The following is a 23,167-nucleotide window of genomic DNA, read 5'->3' as shown; positions in this document are numbered from 1 at the left end:
AACAGTATTTTGATAAAAACTCACTTGAGTACTTCTAAATTTGACAATTTGTAACAATTAGTTTACAATTGCAAATATATTTGTATTTTCTTATTGGGGACTACTATAGACACCAAAAATATACACTGTAACAGTAGGTTTAAAGTGATTAAAACCAGAAAATATGGAAATTCCCCCAAGAATCTCAGAACTCAGGAGGGAGTTCATATCAATCCTCAAAAGTAACTAAACAGAAGCTCTGTACAACCAAAGCTAGGTTCAAGATATCAATCTTACTCACTGTTAATAAGGGATCATAAACTTTTCTAACTGAGCGCTTACATAGCCAATTTAATTCCACCAAGGATAATGATGACATATTTTTAAATATCTATAAACTGTGAACTCATACAGAAACAATCTATACTGAGCTTATTACATACAAGGCAATTTACAAATGAATCTCTAGGTGTACTTTCCACACCTTCCATGGCTAACCATATTTAATGATTCTTTTCTGTTAAGTTCTGTGACTGAAAATGGATAAATCAGTATCTCTTTGATGAAATGTATCCATATTTTAATAGTCCCTCTTGCAAACTTTTCTCATTTGTAAAACACATCTTTAATACAATGGTAAAGCAATGATAAGAAATTCTCTGGTAAATAGATTTACCCCTTACAAAAAAAAGGAAAAAATAGGAAAATTCCCACTACTTAGAAATTCTTACACACTAGAAAAAAAAACACAAAATAACTTACAATTGTCCAGCAATAACTTGGACAACATTATAAGCCACATCACACACACATACACACACATAGCTTAAACAGTACAGAAGAGAAGGGAAGGGACAATGTATCCAACTTCCATGATATCTAAAAGCCCAGAGCCAAAAGAGATCAGGTGCTAAAACTTTTACAGAAACAGGATTAAACAGTCCCCATGCAAAGTGAACCAATTAGTCATCCAGATGTTTCCAGCTGGATATTTAGTGTACAGAAAAGATCCCAGTTGAATCACTTTTTTCCCCCACATTACAGGCAGCTGTTAATAGTAGCAATTCTAAAGCAATTTAATAACTATCCTTTGAATCCTGAAATTATAAAGCTGAGTCTGTCTCATCACATTTAGGTCCTTAGCATCACAATAAATTATTTTTCTTAACTCTCCTCAATAGATTTTTGTTGCTGTTGTTACTATTGTTTTCTTACCTGATCTTCTCTTTGCATAGCTTGCTCTTCAACTTTGTTCTAAAGGGAAAAAAAGATAATTTATGAAGAAAATACAGCCAAGGAAGAGGAAATCACATTTTTTAAAAAAAGAAGTTAAGCTGTTAAAAAAGCAAAGATATGATGAACGATGTGGGTAATTTCTGCACAATGAATTTCAATTCTATTTCTGTGGGAATTGTTTAAATGCATTAAATAATATTATTTTAGTGCTATTATTTAATCATCTACAAATCAACCTGACTGTATTTATATCCAAGCAACATTTCTACATATATAAAATATTCATGTTTGGAGAAACTTTACAAATAAGCTCTTTAAGATAAAAAAAAGTCCTATCTCTTAAGCTTCTGGCATCTCTCCCATTCAAGATTACTGATTAATCTTCTGAAATAATATGTATATGTATTTAGTTCCCACCCTCATAACCTGAGTTAAAATTGACCTGAGCCAGGAGACTTGTACCTTTGGCAATTTCATTTCTCAGAAAAGAAAACCATAATAAGAACTATTTCTCTGGTCCAAATTCTGACCACAGAAGAAAAAGTATTTAGCAGTCATAGACGCCTTGGGAGAGAGTGACCATGTCATCTTATAGTTAGTAAGTAGTAAAGAAGGAAGGGAATGGTAGGCATAGTCAGACACATGTCTTGTTATTAATAGAATGACATTTCTAGCAGCTGTCCAAATAGTTCAAGTCCACCATCACAACTGTAACTTACCTCAGAGTCAATATAAAAATTAACCAGCTACCAATTCTGAAATTTAACTATGAATGAACTTGAGGAACTTCCTGCTTTACAGGCTATGTAAGTGACAAATCACCTACTGAGAGAGTTAACATAATTTCTGTAACTTTCAGTTTACCATGCAACCTGCTATTGTGGAGCCACACATCTAGTCAAACAGTTGGTCAGACACTAGTTTTTAAATTACACATCTTTAGTCCTTATATTTAATTTTAATTTCTATTGACAGAACTAGAAAAATGAGATTGTAGAAGAAAGACAAAAAAGATAAGGTTATTTGAACTGCATAATTTTATAATCATTTAAGGTTTTTTTCCTTGGAATGCTGAAGAATAGAAATACAGGAAGATGGAAATTAATTGCAAGCATATACTGATGGTTAAGACATAGCAAGAACTGTAAAAGTTAACAGATATGAAAATTAGTTGCATAGGCTCCCTTTACAGAACAGAACATTTAGATATGAGTGGAAGGCTTAAATATTTGATCACCGAGTTTAGATCATCTTCAATATAATTATAATATAACAAATGAAAAGAAGATAGAAAAGTGATCATGTTTTAGAACATACAATTAATTAGTGATACAATGGTATCACAGAAGGAAGAATAAGACTACGTCCAGTTTACATTCCTAAGCAGTAGCAATCATTTTCGCATCTAGGTGTCTTTCTTTACCAGTACACTTAAAGATATTTCATTAATAAAGTTACTCAAATTTTTTCATTCTTTAACATGCATTGCTCTGGGATACTTAGCAAGTAAATTAATTTATTTTTTCTCTCATATTTAATCTGTTTAGAGCTACTGAAATCTAATTTCACTGTACTTGAAAAGAAGAAGGAATAAAGGGCATTTTAATGAAAAATTTGTGCATGCCAGAAAAGTTTATGTTTCTAAGATGGGAGATAAAAAGATTTTTAAATTTTATTCTCAGATAATTTCTAAAGAAGTTCATTGCAGGTAAAATTAACTTGAATGAGTTAAGTCTTGAAGCCAAGAAATCAGTTACTGATCTTTCCTTCTAACTTCTGAACAGTATACCATCTGCTTTGTCATCATTTAAATCACATTCCATTCTTCTAACATAGTTATAACTTGAACCATTTGTTACAGCAACGTGGGCCTAAGAAGCAACTGGATATATTTTTAAAGGAAGCTGTACAGTAATCTCTATATTTCACAGAGGGAGGGAACAATAGCCTGAGTATCTGCAAACACTGCTTGGCAGTCTAATTTCACTGGAATTTTTAAAATGAACTTTAAGAATTAGTTCCACCATGGAAGTAAACGCAGATCTTTTTTACATCCTTCTACTCAGTATTTCAAGAGGAGTCACATAAGAAAATGAACTTTCAGAATGTCTATTGCTCTATTGCATAGTTGAAAGTACATGAGATTTTACACAAAATTGAGCAATAGTGGCAATAGTGGCAATTCTATCTCTTTCAGAATTTCTTAAATATAAGGAAATAATCCCTAAAATAAACTATTAACCCACACATGATGGCATTTTCTGTACTGAAAAGCTGGAGACAGGAAGTCACAACTTAGGTTTCTTATTATAGAGTGAAGAATTCTGCCCAGATTTAAGTATGAACTAGGTTTGAGGACAGACTTAAAAAAGAACACAGAAACAAATTAACCTTTCATGTATTAAAATGGATTACAATATGGACTTCATGAAATATGATTATCATCATTCCTTCTATTTTTCATTTTTGAAAAAATTATATCCTACTGATTATTTCCCAATAGCCATTTTTACTAGAATAGAGGATTAACCGCAAATCCTTGGGAAGGTGCCCCAAATTCTCTAAATGGCACTGATAGTTAATTACAGTGATCTCTAATATCAGGAAGGCATATTGGAGAGTTGTAGTTCAATTAATTCCTATTATTTAATTCCAGAAAAAAGAGACTTCACCCACCTCTGAGGGACATAGTCTTTGCTGTCACAGAGCTGAATCTGTACTTATAATGATATTACCTTATCATACTTGTCAGTAATTATCTTCATGTAACTTAAACTTTAATTACATAAAACACAATTTTCATTTATTAACTGGTATAAAACCCCAATGGTTACCTTTTGATGCATATCCAAATTAATTTGTCCACACTGTCAGATGAGTATGAACATATCTATAAACATCCATACATCAATAATCTCCTGTTTCCTTTGATATTATTCTTATCTAGTATTGTTCCTGATAATTAACTCAAATAGAAGAGAAACCCCAGTAGCAAAAATGCTGAATTCACTAAAGACAGATTTTCAACTTCATGCTTTGATGACAAATTCATTGAATATTTCCTGTCTGCATGAGGCTATACATTTTAAAAACTGTGATTATATATCAGCACCTGCCAGTAAATGCTCCTTTTTCTTTCTAGAAAAGAGGGACTTCCACCAGGGACATAAAAGTCCTACTGGGGTTTTTAGTAATACATGATACTACTTTCTTAATTGAGAAAAGATGAATATGGGTAAGGATGAAAATTCAATAATTCTTTCTTCTTGTTTAGCTGATTTTAAATATGCACCTAATAATAGCAATAGCCCATGAAGCAAATGATATATTTAAGAATGCCCCAACAGAAGTAACACAAATAAGTTTATTACATTTGTTTGACTTATAGCTTCCTGTCAAACATACTTGATTTTTAATATAGGAAAATATTTTGCCTCAAACTTTACTGCCCAGAAATTTGTGATAAAAATTTCTTTTGCCTGTCTGGTAATATTTCACATTGCTGACAATATCCTCCTCACATATATCTCACTGAAGTTCTAATGATTTCCTGGTTCTTCTGATAGTCTCTGGATCTCTCTTATTCAGTCTCTCCTTCACCTCTCTTCATCCTTGCTTCCTGCTATGATTGGGTGGTAAGAACACTGAGCTATATCTGAATTCCAGAACCATCTCCATGATTTATTCATCAACCAATCATGGAGCAAGACAATTAAACTCTATGACCCTCAGCTTTTTCATCTATAAAATAAGCACGATAGTATCTATCCCTGATGTTCCTTCCTTTCTTTCTTTTTGTTTCACCATATCATTTTTTAAAAATGTTTACTTTTGTGGGTGTTTTAGACTGTCAAGTGTTCTTATCTCTCAAAGTTGTTAAAAATCATACTAGAATATGGGATTGTAGTTTATAAATGATTCCTTGCTACATAAAGTCAAATAGTATTGTTAAGATAATTCTCTCAAAATCTCCAACTTGAGCTTTCTGATTTTCTTTACCAACACTTCCCAAGGTTTCCACCATCACCTGGTATGGTGCTGGCTTTCAAAATTGTATCTCTAAACTTGATTTCCCACTCTCCATCTGCATACAAACTATATTTGATTTCTATAAAATTGTAATATCAAATGTGTTGAAAAATCCAGTTATTTTGCATCATTATTACTTTTTATCTATACTTCTTAATTTTGTCTTTTATGACATATTTAAAAATCTGTAGGCATGTAGTTCATGTATCCACATTTCACTTGACATTAAAGAAATTATGATGGGTTTCTATTAAATATATACCAAGGAGAATAGTTATATGATTGCTGATGTCTCCTCTCATTTTTCCAGTTTCACTCTTCCATGAAAGCATAAAAATAAAACAAATACACTCCTCTTCCCTAAGAGATCAGTTGCTATTTAGAGCCTGTCCCTTGACCACGTTTTCTATTTGATTATTCTGAGCTCACATTCTCTTGAGCATTTTTCTTTTAACAGAGTTATGATTGTTCCAGCCTGGAAGCTCCAGATGTCCAGTTAAGATATGATATGATACTTGGCTCAATTTCAGAATTTGAGTCAGAAATAGCCTTACTAAAATTCATTGCTCAACCAGCTACGTAAAAATTCATCTATCTGTGACCTCTAGGAACATATATACCATTTCAGTTTGACCTTCCAATATATTATCACAACCCATGCCTTAGGGACTATACAGACCTACAAAATACCATATTTCATTGGAGGAGGCAGGGGTTATTTTTTGTGCTTTAAAATCTCTAATATCAGGATGTGATTGGTTATTCATGTGGGAAGAAAGCATTGGACTAGCTTAATTGGTAGCATTTTTTTCTTTCATAGTAGTGAAATAAATCATGTTACACCTCAATGGTAGTACCTTAAATTTAATGAAATGTGGTTTATAGCTTGGCTATTCAGCCAAAATATCTTTAGTCAGACAGAGCCCAGGCAAGATAAACATGGCCATGGAACATTTAGAGGGTATAGATTTTTAAGATCTTCAAGATAATATATACCTCAAAAAACTTGACAGAAGTACTAACTTATGCCTTACAAATCTTTTTTTTTCTTTTCATCAAAGGAAGATCCTTTGAAACACACTGCTGGGGATGGATAATATGGTAGCAAAATCACAAAAAATAATTTATGAGATTATCTAAAATCAAGGATCAATTGAGTTGTGATGCCAATATATTCCAGAGAATGGCTGCCTAGTAGGGAGAAATTGATACTGTTAGAGTTTTTCCTTCATCAAATATTTTTAAATGGTATTCAACTTTGTAGGGAATAACTACTTGAACTCTTGATATAATCAATTGTCTCCACTATAAGTCTTCCATATAGAAATAACCTAGTGTTTAAATAGTCTAGGTGACTGTTGTTAAAACTTAGCCCTTTTATGACTGACACACTCAATTCCTTCAGATTAGTGAGCAAGGATTCTCATGGTGTTTGTTAATAGTCTCAACTGAATACCTAACTTAATGGGATATAAAATGTAATCAAATATACATATTGCCATACTCATCTAAAGTCTAACTAAATTATGAAGGAAAAGACATACAGAGCTTCATTTTTAAAAGAAGTAAGCAGTGAACTTACATAAAAAGTGAAAGGATAAAAATTCATCCAAAAGAGATAGGGCATATTAGGATAATTTAAAATCTCTTAGATTATAAAGATTAGAAATATCATAAATCAATATTTTTAAGCTTGTCAAAGGAAAATGTGAAAAATAAAACTCATTAGACACAATTAAGTACATTACAGTGCATGAACTACTCAAGTAATTAAAGGTTCTCAAATTATTTGTTGAATGGATGATAGATTTCAGCATAATCACAGACCTGAAAAAAATGAAAAACTCCAAGTTTTCTTTATCTTTGTTAAATAGCTCTAGGTTTGCCCTTTGTATTTATTATTGAGCTTTTGGTTGACTTGGCTATTATATAAAATGGCAAGTCTATTTCTAGGTCCAAAAACAGATGTCTAGAATATCATATCTGCCCTTGATTACTCCATCATTATTCTTTGATTCATTTTGAGCCTCAGTAGATATAGCGGTCTTCTCAATCCTTTGATCTTATAGGAATGTTTTATATTGAAGTATAGTCAATTTACAATATTATGCTAATTTCCAGTGTATAGCACAGTGATTCAGTTCTATATATATATTCCTTTTCATATTCTTTATCATTATAGACCATTACAAGGTACTGAACATAGTTTCCTGTGCTAAACCTCCACCTCTGACTTTCACTTCTGGCAGAAAGTAACTTTAGGACACATTATTCTCAAGGCAGAACAAGAAACAGCAACCACTTCAGACAATGCCCTTATTCAAATATAGGAATGAAAGGGGCCCACAGAATTCTTAAGAGCAGTAATTAGAGACCATTTCAGTCAAAATTACCTTTGAACTGTAAAGGCAAAAATTTGCAATTTACTGTAGACCATGTAGCACACTTCTTCCATTTAATTTTTTTTCTGAACCAGAAAGACTGGCAATATAGTACAGTGCTATACACACCTTTTTATAAATATTAGCAACTGCTTTTAATATGATATCCTGGTGGTCAGTCCGGATTATGCCGAGCTCATTAAGTTTTTGCCGCGTGATGTCATGTAGCTTCTCCCCATTGATTTCTGCTCTTTCAAACTTTTCTCCATATACCAGAAAACTATAATCCAACTCTGAAAAAGATACAAAAGAGTTAGAGCTGATGTCAAGGATAATAGAGACTATGCATAACTGTACGATTCTACTGGCATAGACTTGCTTGTGGCACTTTTGTCATTATCAATAGGCTGTTCACATTTTTTATTCCAACACGCCATCTTAAATTCAGCATCATTAGTCAGAAAGGCTTAGGAAGGACAAATTTGTGTAGGTCTTTACAGAAATGCTTAAGTACAAGATTTAATTAACAAAAGAGACCCTGTTAAATATTCAGGTACAGCCAGAGATGGTAACTGAAAGCATATTTATAATCTGTTCTAATAATACCTAAAATAGATTTAATTGAAATGATATAAAATGTGGTTTTTGATTTGTGACTGTTTTAATATTTGGAACTTTATTAACAACAAATCTACATAATTAATATATGTGAACTATTGGTAGGGTACAATCTCAGGTAAACTGCTTCAAAGTAGTAATCAAAGCAAAAAAAGATCCAAAATTTCTCAGGTATATGTTTTAGTGAACAGCTTTTGCCATATCTTTAGATCTATTTAGAGAGAAGAAATTAGAGCAACCATAAATAACATAATACAATGTATTATATGATGGAGAAAATAATATAACCTGACATGAAAGGTTGCTGAGCTATGAATTTAGTTATTTAGTATGAATAACTAAAGTCATAAGAAAACTAAATAAATTATGAAATTATCATTCATCTTTGGTTATCCATTTTAACAAGAGTATACAGTGGGAACAGTGAAAAATAAACTTAAAATTTGCTTGAAATTTGATGTTAAACTTTGCTTGAAATTTGATGTTAAACTTCCCTGTGACAGTGAGTGTGGCTAATTAATACTCTGAGAACTAATAATATAAGCTGATTAATACAGATTCCATTACTTTGCTTTTTAAAAAAGAATAAGTTAAGGGAATGTCTACCTTTACAAATTGTTAGGAATTTTGCTAACTAATAAGTTAATGTAAATAAGATTTCTTGAGGAATATTTAAAATGCTTTTTTGAACTTGTCAAGTACTTTACAAGCATATATTTCATTGTGCTGATATGCGAATTAAATCTTATTTGAATTCTTATCTATTTATTAAAACAAGACCTACTAATAATCTCTATTAACTTACTTTGTTAGTTTCATTCTCATTATAACCTACCCTGTACAACTATATTTCTTTTATTTTTAATTTTTATAATTCTCTATTGATATATATTCAGACTGGTCTTACCCTTGATTACTCATAAATTAGTAAGGTTTCTTAAGGCATTTTAAATTTTAAAAAGTGTAGTCACCCAGAATAACGTGATTTACAAGTTTGGGTCACAGTATTATTCTTAAATACTGTGTGTATATGAATATGTTCATGCATGTGCTTGTATAAATTTTAAATTTATTTTCTCAAATGTATAAGTAATTAATATAGTCATGACCCATTGTATATTTACAGGGGTTGAAATAAGCTATCAAGATTATTCTGTGTGTTTATTTATAAATAAAAAATGATTCAAGAATTTCTTTTAGTTTAAGAAGCTGTAAGACCCACTGTCATAATAATAACTAATATTTGCAACTATTCTAAACACTTTTCATATATTAACTCAATTCTCAAAACAACTCTATGACAGAGGAACTATCATTCTCCCCATTTTACAGATGTAAAAACTGACTTCAGAAGAGATAAATCACTTACTTATGGGCACATAAGCTTGTAAGTGGCTGAGTCAGGATTTAAATCCAAGACGTGTAACTCTAGGTCCCATGTTTTTAACCAATATGCTGTACTACTTCTCTTAGTGATTGAGATGGTCTAAGATTGGAAATGGCTTTTATGAAACCCACAAAATATCTTCTAGAATGGTATCCTCAAAGATGTAAGAGACAGATGACCACAATGTCAAAGTAACCTAAGTGCAGCCAGCTATCCATATCTGTGAATTTTTGGAATGACTACAATCCATCTGTACAATTCATCATTACTTAATTTCACTCATTCATTTGCTCAGCAAAGATTTAATGAATGCTTCCTATGCACATAAAAGTTGTTAGAAATTGTGGGGGATAAGAAGAAACAACACAATCCTTGCATTTAAAGAACTTATGATTTGGCTTTAGGCAACTAAGTAAAAACACACACAAATTATTAATAAAAGATATGTCACACTAAAAGAAATATGCCCATGAGTTAAGTGAATGAGAAATACTGTAGGTATTTGTTAATCCGAGAGGTGAGAGATCAGAATGAGCTTGAGTTACTGGGCAGTATCTTCACATACATGTCCTTCACAATGAAATTGAAACCCAGTATTTTCTACCAATATAGACAGCATGTAATTCAGTTTCACCAATCAATGCTTTATGTTCCTGCAATCCACTGTACTGTGTATGGATTAATACAATGCTATTTTGAGTATAATTTGGATTCTTATATATATGTGCTGTGATTTTATCTGGAAAAGGATAGGAAAATAAAAGAATTCAGGAAAAAAATCTATATATCGCTGAGTTATATTAGTCAGAAATTGGCTAGCTAAATTATTTAAATCAATACCACAACTGTAAATTAAAGAGGTGTATCTATAGCCAAAACCATTTCAAATTTTCTGAAACTCAATTAAGAAAATCGTATCTATCTATATTTTATAAAGAATTAGTATGCATGTGAAATAGGGGGAAAAAAGCCAAAAAAGACATCAGTTGTATCTCAAAAGCTCTTCATTTACTGATTTTAAAGCGACAGATGAGTGTTAGCATTTTAACTCAGAGTTTCTTTAAATTAATGTCATAAAAACTGTATGTGATGGAGCCTAGACATACTACTATGAGCAGACTACAAAATTAGAATTCAGAGATAGCCAGGAATTTCAAATATACAAAACAAACCTGGCACCAACAGAAAACTGTCACTTTGATTTGATGTTATAGAACAACAGTCGTACATAAGGAAGATGCTAAATAAACCCAGTAGAACTTATTTTAAAATACAGTAAGAAGATTGTAGAAATAAACTAGCTTGAAGGAAAACATATAGTATGAAATTTCAAAACTAAATGAGCAAGCTATTGTAAAACTCTACCTAAATATCATTATATTTAAAATGGCTATTTGAAATTACATATAAAGTCAATTCTCACTGTTTTCTTCTTTAATGAAACCACAAACATAGATAATTCATAGTAAATGCATAATACACATCTAATATATATTCAAAAATCCAAGAAGGGCATATTAATTTGTGTGTATTATATATGTGCAATTTGCAACATATATGTTTCCTAATTTTTGAATGGTTTATGTTGCTGTTTATCAGATGTCTACTACTTGCACTCTACTTTGAGAAGAGTGTAATATCAGGAAATGGTAACTATACTTTCTGAATGCATGTGGTGAAGTGTTTAAGAACACTTGTAGTAAAGATGTTTCTAAGAACACTACTTGCTTACTATATAAAGATCAGTGTTTATATCAGTCAATGGAAGTTACACATTTACTTCTTTTTAACATCCACTGCTGTCAGTTGTGGAATTATACACTGCTATCCAATACTCAGTTCACACCTATTTATACACATATTGCTTCAATGTTTAACAAATATTGAGGCATTATATAATGTATTTTTAATTACCCTTTATAGAAACACAGGACGTTACAATGAGAAAATGTTCTAATTAACAAATACCTAATGCTCACTTGTTTTCTACTTTAAAAAAGACAGAATGAAAAACTAGCCCAGAAAAAATAAACTTACAAGGAAGTTTAAAAACAGGGAAAAATATATACACATATTCTGAAAATTCAAGTGTTAAAAAGCTTTAAATAAGAGCCAACAATAATAAAAAACATATTTTCATAGATTTTTATTGATAAAAATCATGTGTGAAAATGCAATATCTAAAAGAACTGAAGTAATTGTGCAAAATGGATGAATCTCAGAGGAGAAACCCCTCTCACTTGTTTGGAGGTATTCAGAGTCAAGTTTATTCATGGCCCTTAACTTGCTTGGTACATAAATCAGATTATTTTAATTATACCTATCTATTGTTCCTTCATAAGGTTTTTCCTAAACAACTGCATATTAAACTGAAAAATATAAAATTTGTTCTAAATTTTTATCTTGCAAAAAACAAACACAAAACAAAACATAGCAAAAAAACACCCCAAGGGAAAAACTAAAATTGTGCCCAGAGTTTAAAATATTTATATTATTATCTGAAAAAGTCTTTCAGTTGTTTCACTAGTACCACAACTGATGTACAAGAAAATTGTGCTTCCTAAACACACCTGGGAAAATTGCTATCGACTAGGATAGCAATCAGATCCATCTTATACTTTACTGCTCAAAATATTCAGTAGAGTATGTGTGGGTTTAATTTCAAAGCATACCAATTAAATTACAAGTTATTTAAAAATTGAAAATGAGATTTGAACTTATGAAAGAACACAGGCAAAATGTCTAGATCATAAGATGATCATATATAATACTATGCATATATTTATATGCATAATCTATAGAAGGCATAATACAAGTGGTATATGCAATAGTTACGAGTAAGAACACTAAACCAAACCACCTCAGTTCAAATCCAGGCCCTGACATTTACTAGTTATATGATTTCAGGAAAGCCACTTCATCCTTCTAAACCCCAACTTCCTAATGTTTAAAATTAAAGTAATGCTCGCACCTTGCCCATAGTTGTTGTTAGTATCAAATAAGATAATGGAAGTAAAGTGGCCTCAGCACAGTGCATAGTAAATAAGCAATGAACTAGAAGGGCTATTATTGCTGGTGATAGAATGGGTGGCAAGGGGATACATTTCCCCTAAATTGCTCTATGAGTAGCTCAAGAGAACCCCTTAATAAACAGATGGACTGGACTTAAATCTACTTTATCAACCACCATCTTAATTCCTACTTCTTCCTGGATTTCTTTCAATGAAGTCTGACTGAGAAGTTAGATGGCAATGATCCTAGAGGACTGGGAAATAAGAAGATAAGAAAAATACATATTCAAAGGATCCATAGATAATCCCCCACTTAAATAGGTGTTTTCCTAATTCCTGTTCCCTATTGTTGTTCCTGTCTCACTCCAGAAAAAGGAGTAAAACAAGACAAAAATCCACCCTATCTTCCACCTATATAACCCCTTTCCTCCCCCAAAACATGGCATAAACTTCAGGGGTTAGAAGTCATTGCATGAATTTTAATTTTGAACTTCTGACTATTTTTTAGGGGGATAATGGGTGGCAGCTTTTAGACTGTATGATTAAACAGCACTTCATAAACTATTGTCACTAGAAATCCATTCAACAAAACAGAAGACAGAATGTAAATGAAATAGGTCTCAGATCAATTGCAGAACTAAATCTTTAAGTAGAGCAAATTAACTTGAATCAGGTTTCACAATTACCAAGTGGGAAAATAAATCAGCAGTGTAGCCTCTTATGCTTACAATCACATACCTTTCTTTTATTAGGCTCTGAAACTCCCAATAATTTACATTTTCTATATCAGCTATGCCCTTTTCCTTTGGGAGGCACCACTTACTGATGAATTATAATTCATGTATGCAGCTACTTATTACTGAAAAAATACTGTCGGACCAATATATCTTTTCATACCAAGCTTGAATGAAGTCTGCATAACAGTTTAGTGACTGTAGCAGTTGTCTGAAGTAGCTTTCACTGTTTTCTGATAGCTGCCTTATGGATTCTCATTTGGTCAAAACCTTTGCTCTGTAGTAGGGATGGAAAATACATGACATTTGTCCTTATACTCCTCAACTCCATTCCCATGTCAAGCATAATTAATTGACCATCACACTCTTCTTAGGCTAGGAGTCAACCATAAAATCCTCTTTGACATACTGCTTTAGACAGCCAGCAGCCACTAACCAATCAATGGATACTAACACTTGAAAATTATTTGCTAAATTGATTTAAAGAAAAGCTCTTTTCTTCAATTTTGCACACCAATCTAGTTGGCCATTGGCAGGCATTTCATCTGCCTAAGCAGCAAAGTATTTCTTTTCATTCTCTTTTTATGCTTGTACCACTTAAATTTATTGTCATTATCTACATATCTAGCCTATAATAGTAGTGTTTCATTAAAAATTGCTTGTGTTCTGATTAATTTTTCTTTCTTGCTTGAAAGCCTTCAGTGGCTCTCCACTCTACAAAGTAACACCTAAAACTTCAATTAGACCTCAAGATCTTCCATAATCTGGCTCCATTTCAAATTACTCCCCATAGAGAAGCCCTCTATAAAAAAAAAAAAAAAAAACTATTCATATTCCTGCAAACATCCTGAATTTTCCCACGTCTGTGCCTTTGTTATACTATGTCCCACACCCAAAATCTTCCCTATCACCTCTCACTTAAAATCCTGTCTCCTTCAGATATCAATTTCATTTTCTTCTGTGTTTTTCTCATTCTTTTCACTATATCTTCCTTGTGTTGTACCTATTTTGCTGACATATGTTGTTTCTCTACTAGTATGAAAGACAATGGAAATTATAGAGTATGCATATTTGTCTTTGCACACTTCTTGGCAACTAGAACAGGTCCCAGAACACAATAGATACACCCATAAATGAAAATAAAATGCAAATTAATACTGAACCACTGGCTCAGTGGATCTCAGAGGCAGCTCCCAATAATGCCTGTGTAGTATGCAAATGTACAGGGGTATCTTTGGTTATCAAAGATATATCAAAGCAACTGGAGAGCACTACTGGTATTTAGTGAGAAGGAGTCAGCCATGCTAAACATCCTGCATTATTTGGGGCAGTCCCTTACAATGTGCCTCGCATTTATACCAACATTCCCCCCAAATATCAATGACATCCCTCTTGAGAAACATTGGCTATGTTCTTGGATATCTAGATGGTAATTTTGTCCTAAAAATTAAAGTTTCACAGGAACCAAAGGTTAACACTGACAGAAAACATCAAGATGTGACTCTATTAATAGTACTATATACTATGAAACTTAAAATCAACTCAAGTCATGAGTATGTCTGAACTAGAAAAGATGTACATATATGCCTTCAGCATTCATTACTGCATTGATGAATAAATCACCATACATGGACTCAGCATCTATAGTATTGTGTTAACTACTGTATTAACCAGTGAAGAGGAATGCAGCTACCAATAAAAGATTGTTCCCAAGGAAAACTATTTCAAGAAAGAGAATATGTCCACTGAAAGTCTAACAATTACAACAAAGCACCAGCAGACATCAAATCCCAGAACAAACTAAATATTTATAAAGAGTAGATCTTTCTAACTTTGTATATTATTGAGACACTTGGACCATAACCTTAGGGTGATCTTATGACCCTCCCTCTTTGAAGGTCAGAAGATAGAACTAGAAAAAAAAAAAACTCAAACCATTTTGAAAAACACACGAATTTAACCATTCAGTAATTGCCCACTTTATGAAGGTGAATTACAATGGCTCTTTCAGACTGTTATTTAGAGTATTGAAATAGCACTTTGCATCTGAAATGAGGTGAGATTTGCTGGTCTCAAGCTGGCAATATAAAATTGACACTACATACAGTACTGCTATGAACCAACAATTTCTATGTCAGTTGTCATTGTACAATCTAGGAATTCTGAACGAAAATTGTCCACTATATTTTCTTAAAGTGCAATAGGAGGAATTGGGATGTCTATCAGGATGTCTTCAATACAGTCCGAGAGGCTCTTAATACAGTCTGACCAGTTCATAAAGTATTGCACCTAGAAATAAAACCCATTATCCTGACTTCAGTGTCACAAATGCTAATAATTTACTCTCAATTACTATCCTGCAGGGTTTATATATTCACATAAAGGAGCTGAGTTCATAGATTTTCATAACTAAAATTAATTTTAGTGTCAAAAAATTTATATGCTTAAACTATGCCTCTAAACGTTTTCAAGAAAAAATAGGAAAAAAATTATTTAAAAAATATTCTGAATACAGACACTCTAGCAAAGGTCCCTAATTTCTAATACATAAGCAGATTTCATTTACTCTTGACTCTAATACATAGGTATAGACAGTACTCTAATTGCATTTTAGCCCAGTTTCTATTCTTTCACTAATCAAGTAACCAAGTAATAATTTTGACCTTTTTTTGCTTTGTTTGAATTCTTTGCACTTTTTCCATTGATGCTTAACTGAAAATGATAAATAAATAGAAATGAAGTAAACAACCTTGTAGATTACTCTGAAGTATTTTTGCCATCCCAAGAACCCAACAGTAGTGTAACATCACAATATATGATTTTTCAATTGAACAAAGGTGACCAGGTTAGGCAGGAAAGGGGGACTAAAATTCAGCTACTCTCTCCCTTTAAAGCTATGGGCCCACGTGAGTCTATATTTCCTTCGGAGGAAATGGCTCCTTTTTCTTTACCTAAAGACATACATCGTCAGTTCTCTAAATTGTGTTCCCAAGGGGCTTCTGTCAGTTCAAAAAGAGAGCCTTTTTTTCTGATTTGCTGCCTAAAGGGGGCAACTTGTAATTCACACCAAGGTACCCTAAAGGCTAGCAGTGCTCTGCAGAGAGGAGCATTAATCCAATATTGGGCTGTTGATATTGTGATTAATACCCATCATACACTTTCATTACCTGTTAATTGTTAGTTTTATTTTCATCTCTGTATGTTTTATCTACCCAACTCATATGCATTATTACTAGAGCTGTGATTTATATATTTTGTGGTATTCCCCCACAGCACTTAGCAATGTACACAATTAATACTTAATAAATACATGTTTACTGATTGAAAACACTAAATTTAGACTTACGCCACATAGGTGAATAAGGGAACAAGAAGAGGGACAACTGTCACACCTTGAGTAACTACAAATCTATCAAAAGTTTTACTTTTATTTTCTTGAATTTTTAAATGTGTTTTTTGACTTTATTGTGAGGTGATGTTGGAGTTACTTCTAACTGAGTGAGCTTCAAAACTCATCTATTTGGGAGGTGGCTATTTGGAATCAAGTACTGAAAAAGCATTCCAGATATCTGAATGGGGTAAATTGTGTCCTCTGTGATTCATTTATGTTGGTAGTGTGTTAATAACACTATTTCAACATGAAACCTTAACAAAAAATGTTGCAAAATAGAAAATACACATGATTCTTAAAGGGAAATATTTACGTTAAAAAAGAAAACAATCTGATTTTTGTGGCTGCCATCCAGGGAACACTTTTTGATTACCTAGCCCTGGTGGCCAGCAGGGTTTCTATGCACAGGTCCTGTGGGACTGTTACAAATGGAAAAACATTTCTTAACTGGTTACACACACCCCCATGGCACAGCACAGAAACAGCAGACTGAAATACACTGCCTTTACACTTTAATAGAAAGTGGTCTGTTAGCTTACTTTTATGGCTGGAGCCTGAGAGGCTTCTAATTAAACACTATAAAGGGGCCAAATACAATCCTCTTTAGAGACTTGGGAGGCCACTGGACACCATCTTTGTGGTCTTCCTCTGCCCCATCCCAGGATGTCAGTGTCTCTAAGAAAGTAGCTTGTGTACATGTCTGATTCTCCAGCTTTTGTGTCTGCCACACAGAGGATACATCCCTTGATAAACTGGCACTTGTGGCCAGTGGGGCTTATGTCCCCAAGTACAGTGTGACAGTAGCAAAGAAAGAAACTTTCCTTAACTGGCTATTACCATAGGCCTCAGGGCAGAGAGGGCAGGTAGAAATGCCCATCTCCCAGTCTTCCCTTGAAAGAGATATTTTAAAGCTGATGCCTGAGCACTTGGCTTCCAATAAGCCTGAAGCTAGGTGCTGACTGATATCCTCACCTTTGGGACAATGACAGGTCTTGGCACTCCCTCAACTAATGGAAGCCACATAAAATAAAGTCTGCTTCTTGGACAAACCAAAAGGCTAGAGAAACCAAAAGCCAGGTCAGGGTTGAATGATAAGGTTTATATACTACATGAAGTCACTTCTTCAAGACTGGGAGAAGTGGTTGTTTTATCAAATGCACAAAATCTAACACAGAGAGTCAAGAAAAATGAAGAAAGAGAGGGATATTTTCCAAATGAAAGAACAAGATAAAAACTCAGAAAAAGATCTTAATGAAATAGAGATGAGTGATTTAGCTGATAAAAGATCAAAATAATGGTAGTAAAGATGCTCACTGAGCTCAGGGAATAAGGAATACACAAATAGAAATCTCAACAAAGACAGAAAATATAAGCAAATAACAAATAGAAGTCACAGAGTTAAAGAAGTTAACTGAACTGAAAAAATACAATAGAAGGGTTAAACAATAGACTAGATGAAGCAGGAGGAAGGGTCAGTGAACCCAAAGAGAAAACAGTAAAACCCACCCAATCAGAGCATCAAAAAGAAAAAAAAAGAAATTAAAAGAGGGAAGACAGCTGAAGATACTTATGGGACAACATTAACTGGACCAACAATTGTATTATAGGGGTTCCAGAAGGAGAAGAAAGAGAGAAAGGGGCAGTAAATTTATTGAAGAAATAATGGCTGAAAACTTCCCTAACCTGGGAAAGGAAACAGACATCCAGGGAGTTCCAAATAAGATGAACCCAAAGGGAACCACACTGAGACATACTATAATTAAAGTGCCAAAAGTTAAAGACAAGGAGAGATTTAAAACCAGCAAAAGAAAAACAACATGTAACATATGAGGGAACCTCCAAAAGGTTATGAGATTTTTCTGCAGAAACTTTGCAGTCCAGAAGAGAGAGGCACAATATATTCAAAGTGCTGAAAGAAAGAAAAACTGCCACGAATACTCTACTTTTCAAAATTGAAGAGAAATAATTTTTCAGACAAGCAAAAGCTAAAGGAATTTATCACCACTGAGATGGAGTTACAACAAATGTTAAAAGAATTTCTTTAAGCTGAAACAAAAGAACATTAATTAAAAACAGGAAAACAAAAGAAAGTATAAATATCACAAGTAAAGGTAAATATATAATGAAATTTAAAATAATCTAATGCTGTAAAGGCAGGAGGTTAATCACTTATAAAACTAGAATGAAGGTTAAAAATCAAAAGTGATAAAAATAACTATATAATAACTTAAGGGATACAATAGATAAAAAGATGTAACTTATGACATCAAAAACATAAAACTTAGGGGGGTAGTAAAAATGTAGACCTTTAGAATGCATTCAAAATTAAACCATCACTAGTTAGAAAAGACTGTTATAAATATTGTTGTTTTTATAACATATGTTGAAATAAAGTTGTTTTTATAAGCCTCATGGTAACCACAAAGCAAAAACCTACAGTAAATATGCAAAAGATAAAAAGAATCAAAACAAATCATTACAGAAAATCATCAAACCACAAAAGAATACAAGAGAACAACAGAACAGAAAAGTTAAAAAGAGCTAGAAAATAATTAACAAAATGGAAGTAAGGTCATTCATATAAATAATGACTTTAAAGGTAAATGAAACAAATGATCCAATCAAAAGACAGAGTGGTTGAATGAAAAAAACATAAGAACCATCTCTAGGCTGCCTGGAAGAGACACACTGCAAATGTAAGGACACACACAGAGTAAAAGTGGAGGGATTAAGAAAGATATTTAATGCCAATGAAACAAACAAACAAAAAAAGCTGGAGTAGTTATACTCATACCAGACAAAATAGGCCTTAAGACAAAGACTGTATTTAGAGACAAAGAAGGTCATTATATAGTGATAAAGGGTCACAAACAAAAAAACTGTAAATATTTATTCACCCAACATAGGAGCACCTAAATATATAAAGGAAATGTTAACAGATATGAAGGTAGAAATAGACAGCAATATAACAATATTAGGGGACACTGATAGACAACTTTCATCAATGGATAGATAATACAGTAAAAAAAAATCAATAAGGAGACATTGGCATTAAATGACACATTACACTAGACAACAGCCATATACAGAATATTTAAACCAAAAAAGAAAACAGGATACACATTCTTCTCAGGCACATATGGAACATTTTATAGCATAAATCATATGTTAGGCTACAAAACAAGTCAATACATTTAAGAAGATTTAAGTTATATCAAGCATCTTTTCCAACCACAGTGTCATGAAACTAATAACTACAAGAGAAAACAGGAAAATTTACAAGTATGTGGGGATTTAATACCATGGGACTGAACAATCAATGTATCAAAGTAGAAATCAAAAGAAATTTTAAAAATACCTTGAGACAAAAGAAAATGGAAATACAACATAAAATATATGTGACAAAGGATAGGAGCTAAGAGGGAAGTTCATAATGATAAATGCCTACATCAGGAAACAAGAAAGATCTTAAATAAACAGCATAGCTTTACATCTCAAGGAAGGAGAACAAGAAGAAAAACGAAGCCCAAAGTTAGTAGAAAGAAGGAAATAACAAAGATCAGAAATGACTTAAATAGACACTAAAAAGTCTTAAATAGACATTAAAATGACTTACATAGACACTAAAAAAGAAAACAGAAAATGTCAATGACTACAACATAGTTTTGAAATGATAAACAAAACTGACAAAACTTTGATTAGACAAACCAGGAGAAAAAAAGAGGATTCAAATAAATTTAAACAGAAATGAAAGAGGAGACATTACAACTGGTATCACAGAAATACAAAGGATCCTAACACTTATGCTAATAAATTGAACAACCTACAAGAAATGGATAAATTACTAGAAATATACAGCCCTCCAAGACTGAATCATGAAGAAATAGAGAATCTGAACAGACGGATTACTAGTAAGGAGATTGAATCAGTAATCACAAACCTCCCAACAAATGAAAGTCCAGGACCAGACGATTTCCTTGGTGAATTCTACCAAACATAAGACAATTTAGTACCAATCCTTCTCAAACTCTACCAAAAATAGAAGAGGAGAGAACATTTCCAAACTCATTTTATGAAGCTAGCATTACCTTGATATCAAAACCAGTCAAGGATACCACAAGAAAGAAAAATACAAGCCAATATTTCAAATGAACATAAATGCAAAAATCCTCAACAAAATATTAGCAAATCAATTCAATATCACTTTAAGAGTCATATGTCATGACAAAGTGGGATTTATTCCAAGGATGAAAAGATACTTTGACATCCTCAAGTCAACAAATGTGATACACTACATTAACAAACTGAAAGATAAAAATCATTTGATCATCTCAATAGATTCATAAATCATTTGACAAAATTCAAGATCCATTTAATATAAAGACCTTCAACATGGTGGGTATAGAGTAAAGTCTTGAAATTAAGGCCTTATAAAAAGAGAGTATAGGCAGGCATGCCACATGAAGGTTAACCTTTAATGATATGTGAGAGATGACAGACAAAATTTGCTTCAAAACTTTTCTCAAGGCTAGATCTGCTTATTTCTATATTGAAATAATAAAGCCTAAATATTAATTGTGTGGTTATATAACATTTCAACTGAAAGACTTAAGTACATCACTTCATACCTGTCAGAATGGCTATCATGAAAAGGTCTACAAATAAAAAACACTGGCTAGGATACAGAGAAAAGGGAACCCTTGTACACTGTTGGTGGGGAAATAAATTATGTAAATTGGTGTCGGAAAGATAGAAAACAGTACAGAGGTTCTGCAAAAAACTAAAAATAGAACTACCATATGATGCAGCAATTCCACTCCTTGTTACATATTAGGGAAAAAAATAAAAACACTAATTTGAAAAGATACAAGCACCCCAATCGTCATAGCAGCATTATTTACAATAGCCAAGATATGGAAGTAACACAAGTGTGCATCAACAGATAAGTGGATAAAGAAGATGTGGTACATATATACAATGGAATACTACTCGATCATAAAAAGAACACAATTCTGCCATTTGCAACAATGTGGATGCACCTAGAGATTACGTCACGTAGTGAAATAAGCCAGATAGAAAAAGACAAATACTATATGGTATTACTTATTTGTGGAATCTCAAAAATAAAACAAATTAATGTATATAACAATGGAATCTCAAAAATAAAACAAATGAATGTACATAACAAAACAGGAACTGACTCACAATGATAGAAAACAAACTTGTGGATTCCAGTGGGTAGAAGGAAGGGGGTGCACCGAGATAGGGGTATGGAATTAAGAGTTGCAAACTGCAGTATATTAAATAGAAAAGTAACAGTAATCTATTGTACAGAAGAAGGAAATATAGCCATTGTTTGGTAATAACTTTAAATAGAGTATAATATATAAAAATATTAAATCACTATGCTGTACATCTGAAACTAACATAGTATTGTATATCAACTCCTACTTCAGTGTATAAAAAATAGCCTGGTACTGGGACAAAACAGATATAGATCAATGAAAAAGAATGGAAAGCCCAGCATAAACCCACACACTTATGGTCAATTAATCTATAACAAAGCAGTGAGAATATTCAATGGGGGAAGATACAATCTCTTCAAAAAGCGGTGCTGGGAAAATTGAACAGTCAATAAAAAATTAAATTAGAATATTTTCTCATACCCTGTACAAAAATGAACTCAAAATGGATTGAAGACTTAAACACAAGCCCAGAAGCCATAGAACTCATAGAATAAAGTATAGGCAGAACACTCATAAATTGTAGCAATACTTTTCTTGGTAGTATTTCCTAAGGCAAAAGAAACAAAAGCAAAAATAAACAAATAGGACCTAATTGAACTTAAAGGCTTTTGCACAGCAAAGGAAACCATCAACAAAACAAAAAGAAAATCTACTGAAGGGGAGAAAATATTTCAAATAATATGATGGATAAAGAGTTAATATCCAAAATATATGAACACCTCATACAGCTCAATATCAAAAAACAACCTGATTTCAAAATGGGCAGAAGACCTGAATAGACATTTTTCCAAAAAAGACATACAGATGGCCAACAGATACATGAAAAGATGCTCAACATCACTCATCATCAGGGAACTGCAAATCAAAATCACAATGAGCTGTCACCTCATACTTGTAAGAGTCGCTGTCATCACAGAGACCATAAATAACAAATGTTGGCAAGGATGTGGAGAAAAGGGAACCCTTGAAACTGTTGCTGGGAATGTAAATTGGTGTAGCCATTATGGAAAACAGTATGGAGATCCCTCAAAAAACTGTAAATAGAGCTACCATATGATCCAGCAATTCCATTCCTGGTTATATACCCAAAGAAAATGAAAACAATAATTCAAAAAGATATATGCACCCCAGTGTTAATAGCACTACTTATGATAA

The 23,167-nt window shown here is 32.5% G+C and overlaps 1 protein-coding gene across 1 annotated transcript in view; it reads right to left on the bottom strand.

The window, feature by feature from the left end:
• Nucleotides 1-692: 692 nt before the first annotated feature.
• The window catches only part of LOC116661872 (connector enhancer of kinase suppressor of ras 3-like), a 116,466-nt gene continuing 93,991 nt past the window's right edge, over nt 693-23,167 (bottom strand). Inside the window, exons 2-4 of the mRNA XM_032474682.1 lie at nt 7,755-7,918; nt 1,195-1,233; nt 693-713 (exon numbers count right to left, since the gene is read on the bottom strand). Coding sequence (XP_032330573.1) covers nt 693-713; nt 1,195-1,233; nt 7,755-7,918 — 224 coding nt within the window. The remainder of the gene's footprint in view (nt 714-1,194; nt 1,234-7,754; nt 7,919-23,167) is intronic.

This window comes from Camelus ferus, chromosome X (assembly GCF_009834535.1).
Source record: "Camelus ferus isolate YT-003-E chromosome X, BCGSAC_Cfer_1.0, whole genome shotgun sequence".
Lineage (NCBI taxonomy): Eukaryota > Metazoa > Chordata > Mammalia > Artiodactyla > Camelidae > Camelus > Camelus ferus.
Note: the sequence above shows the minus strand (reverse complement) of the source record. Positions and strands in the feature narration are given on the sequence as shown.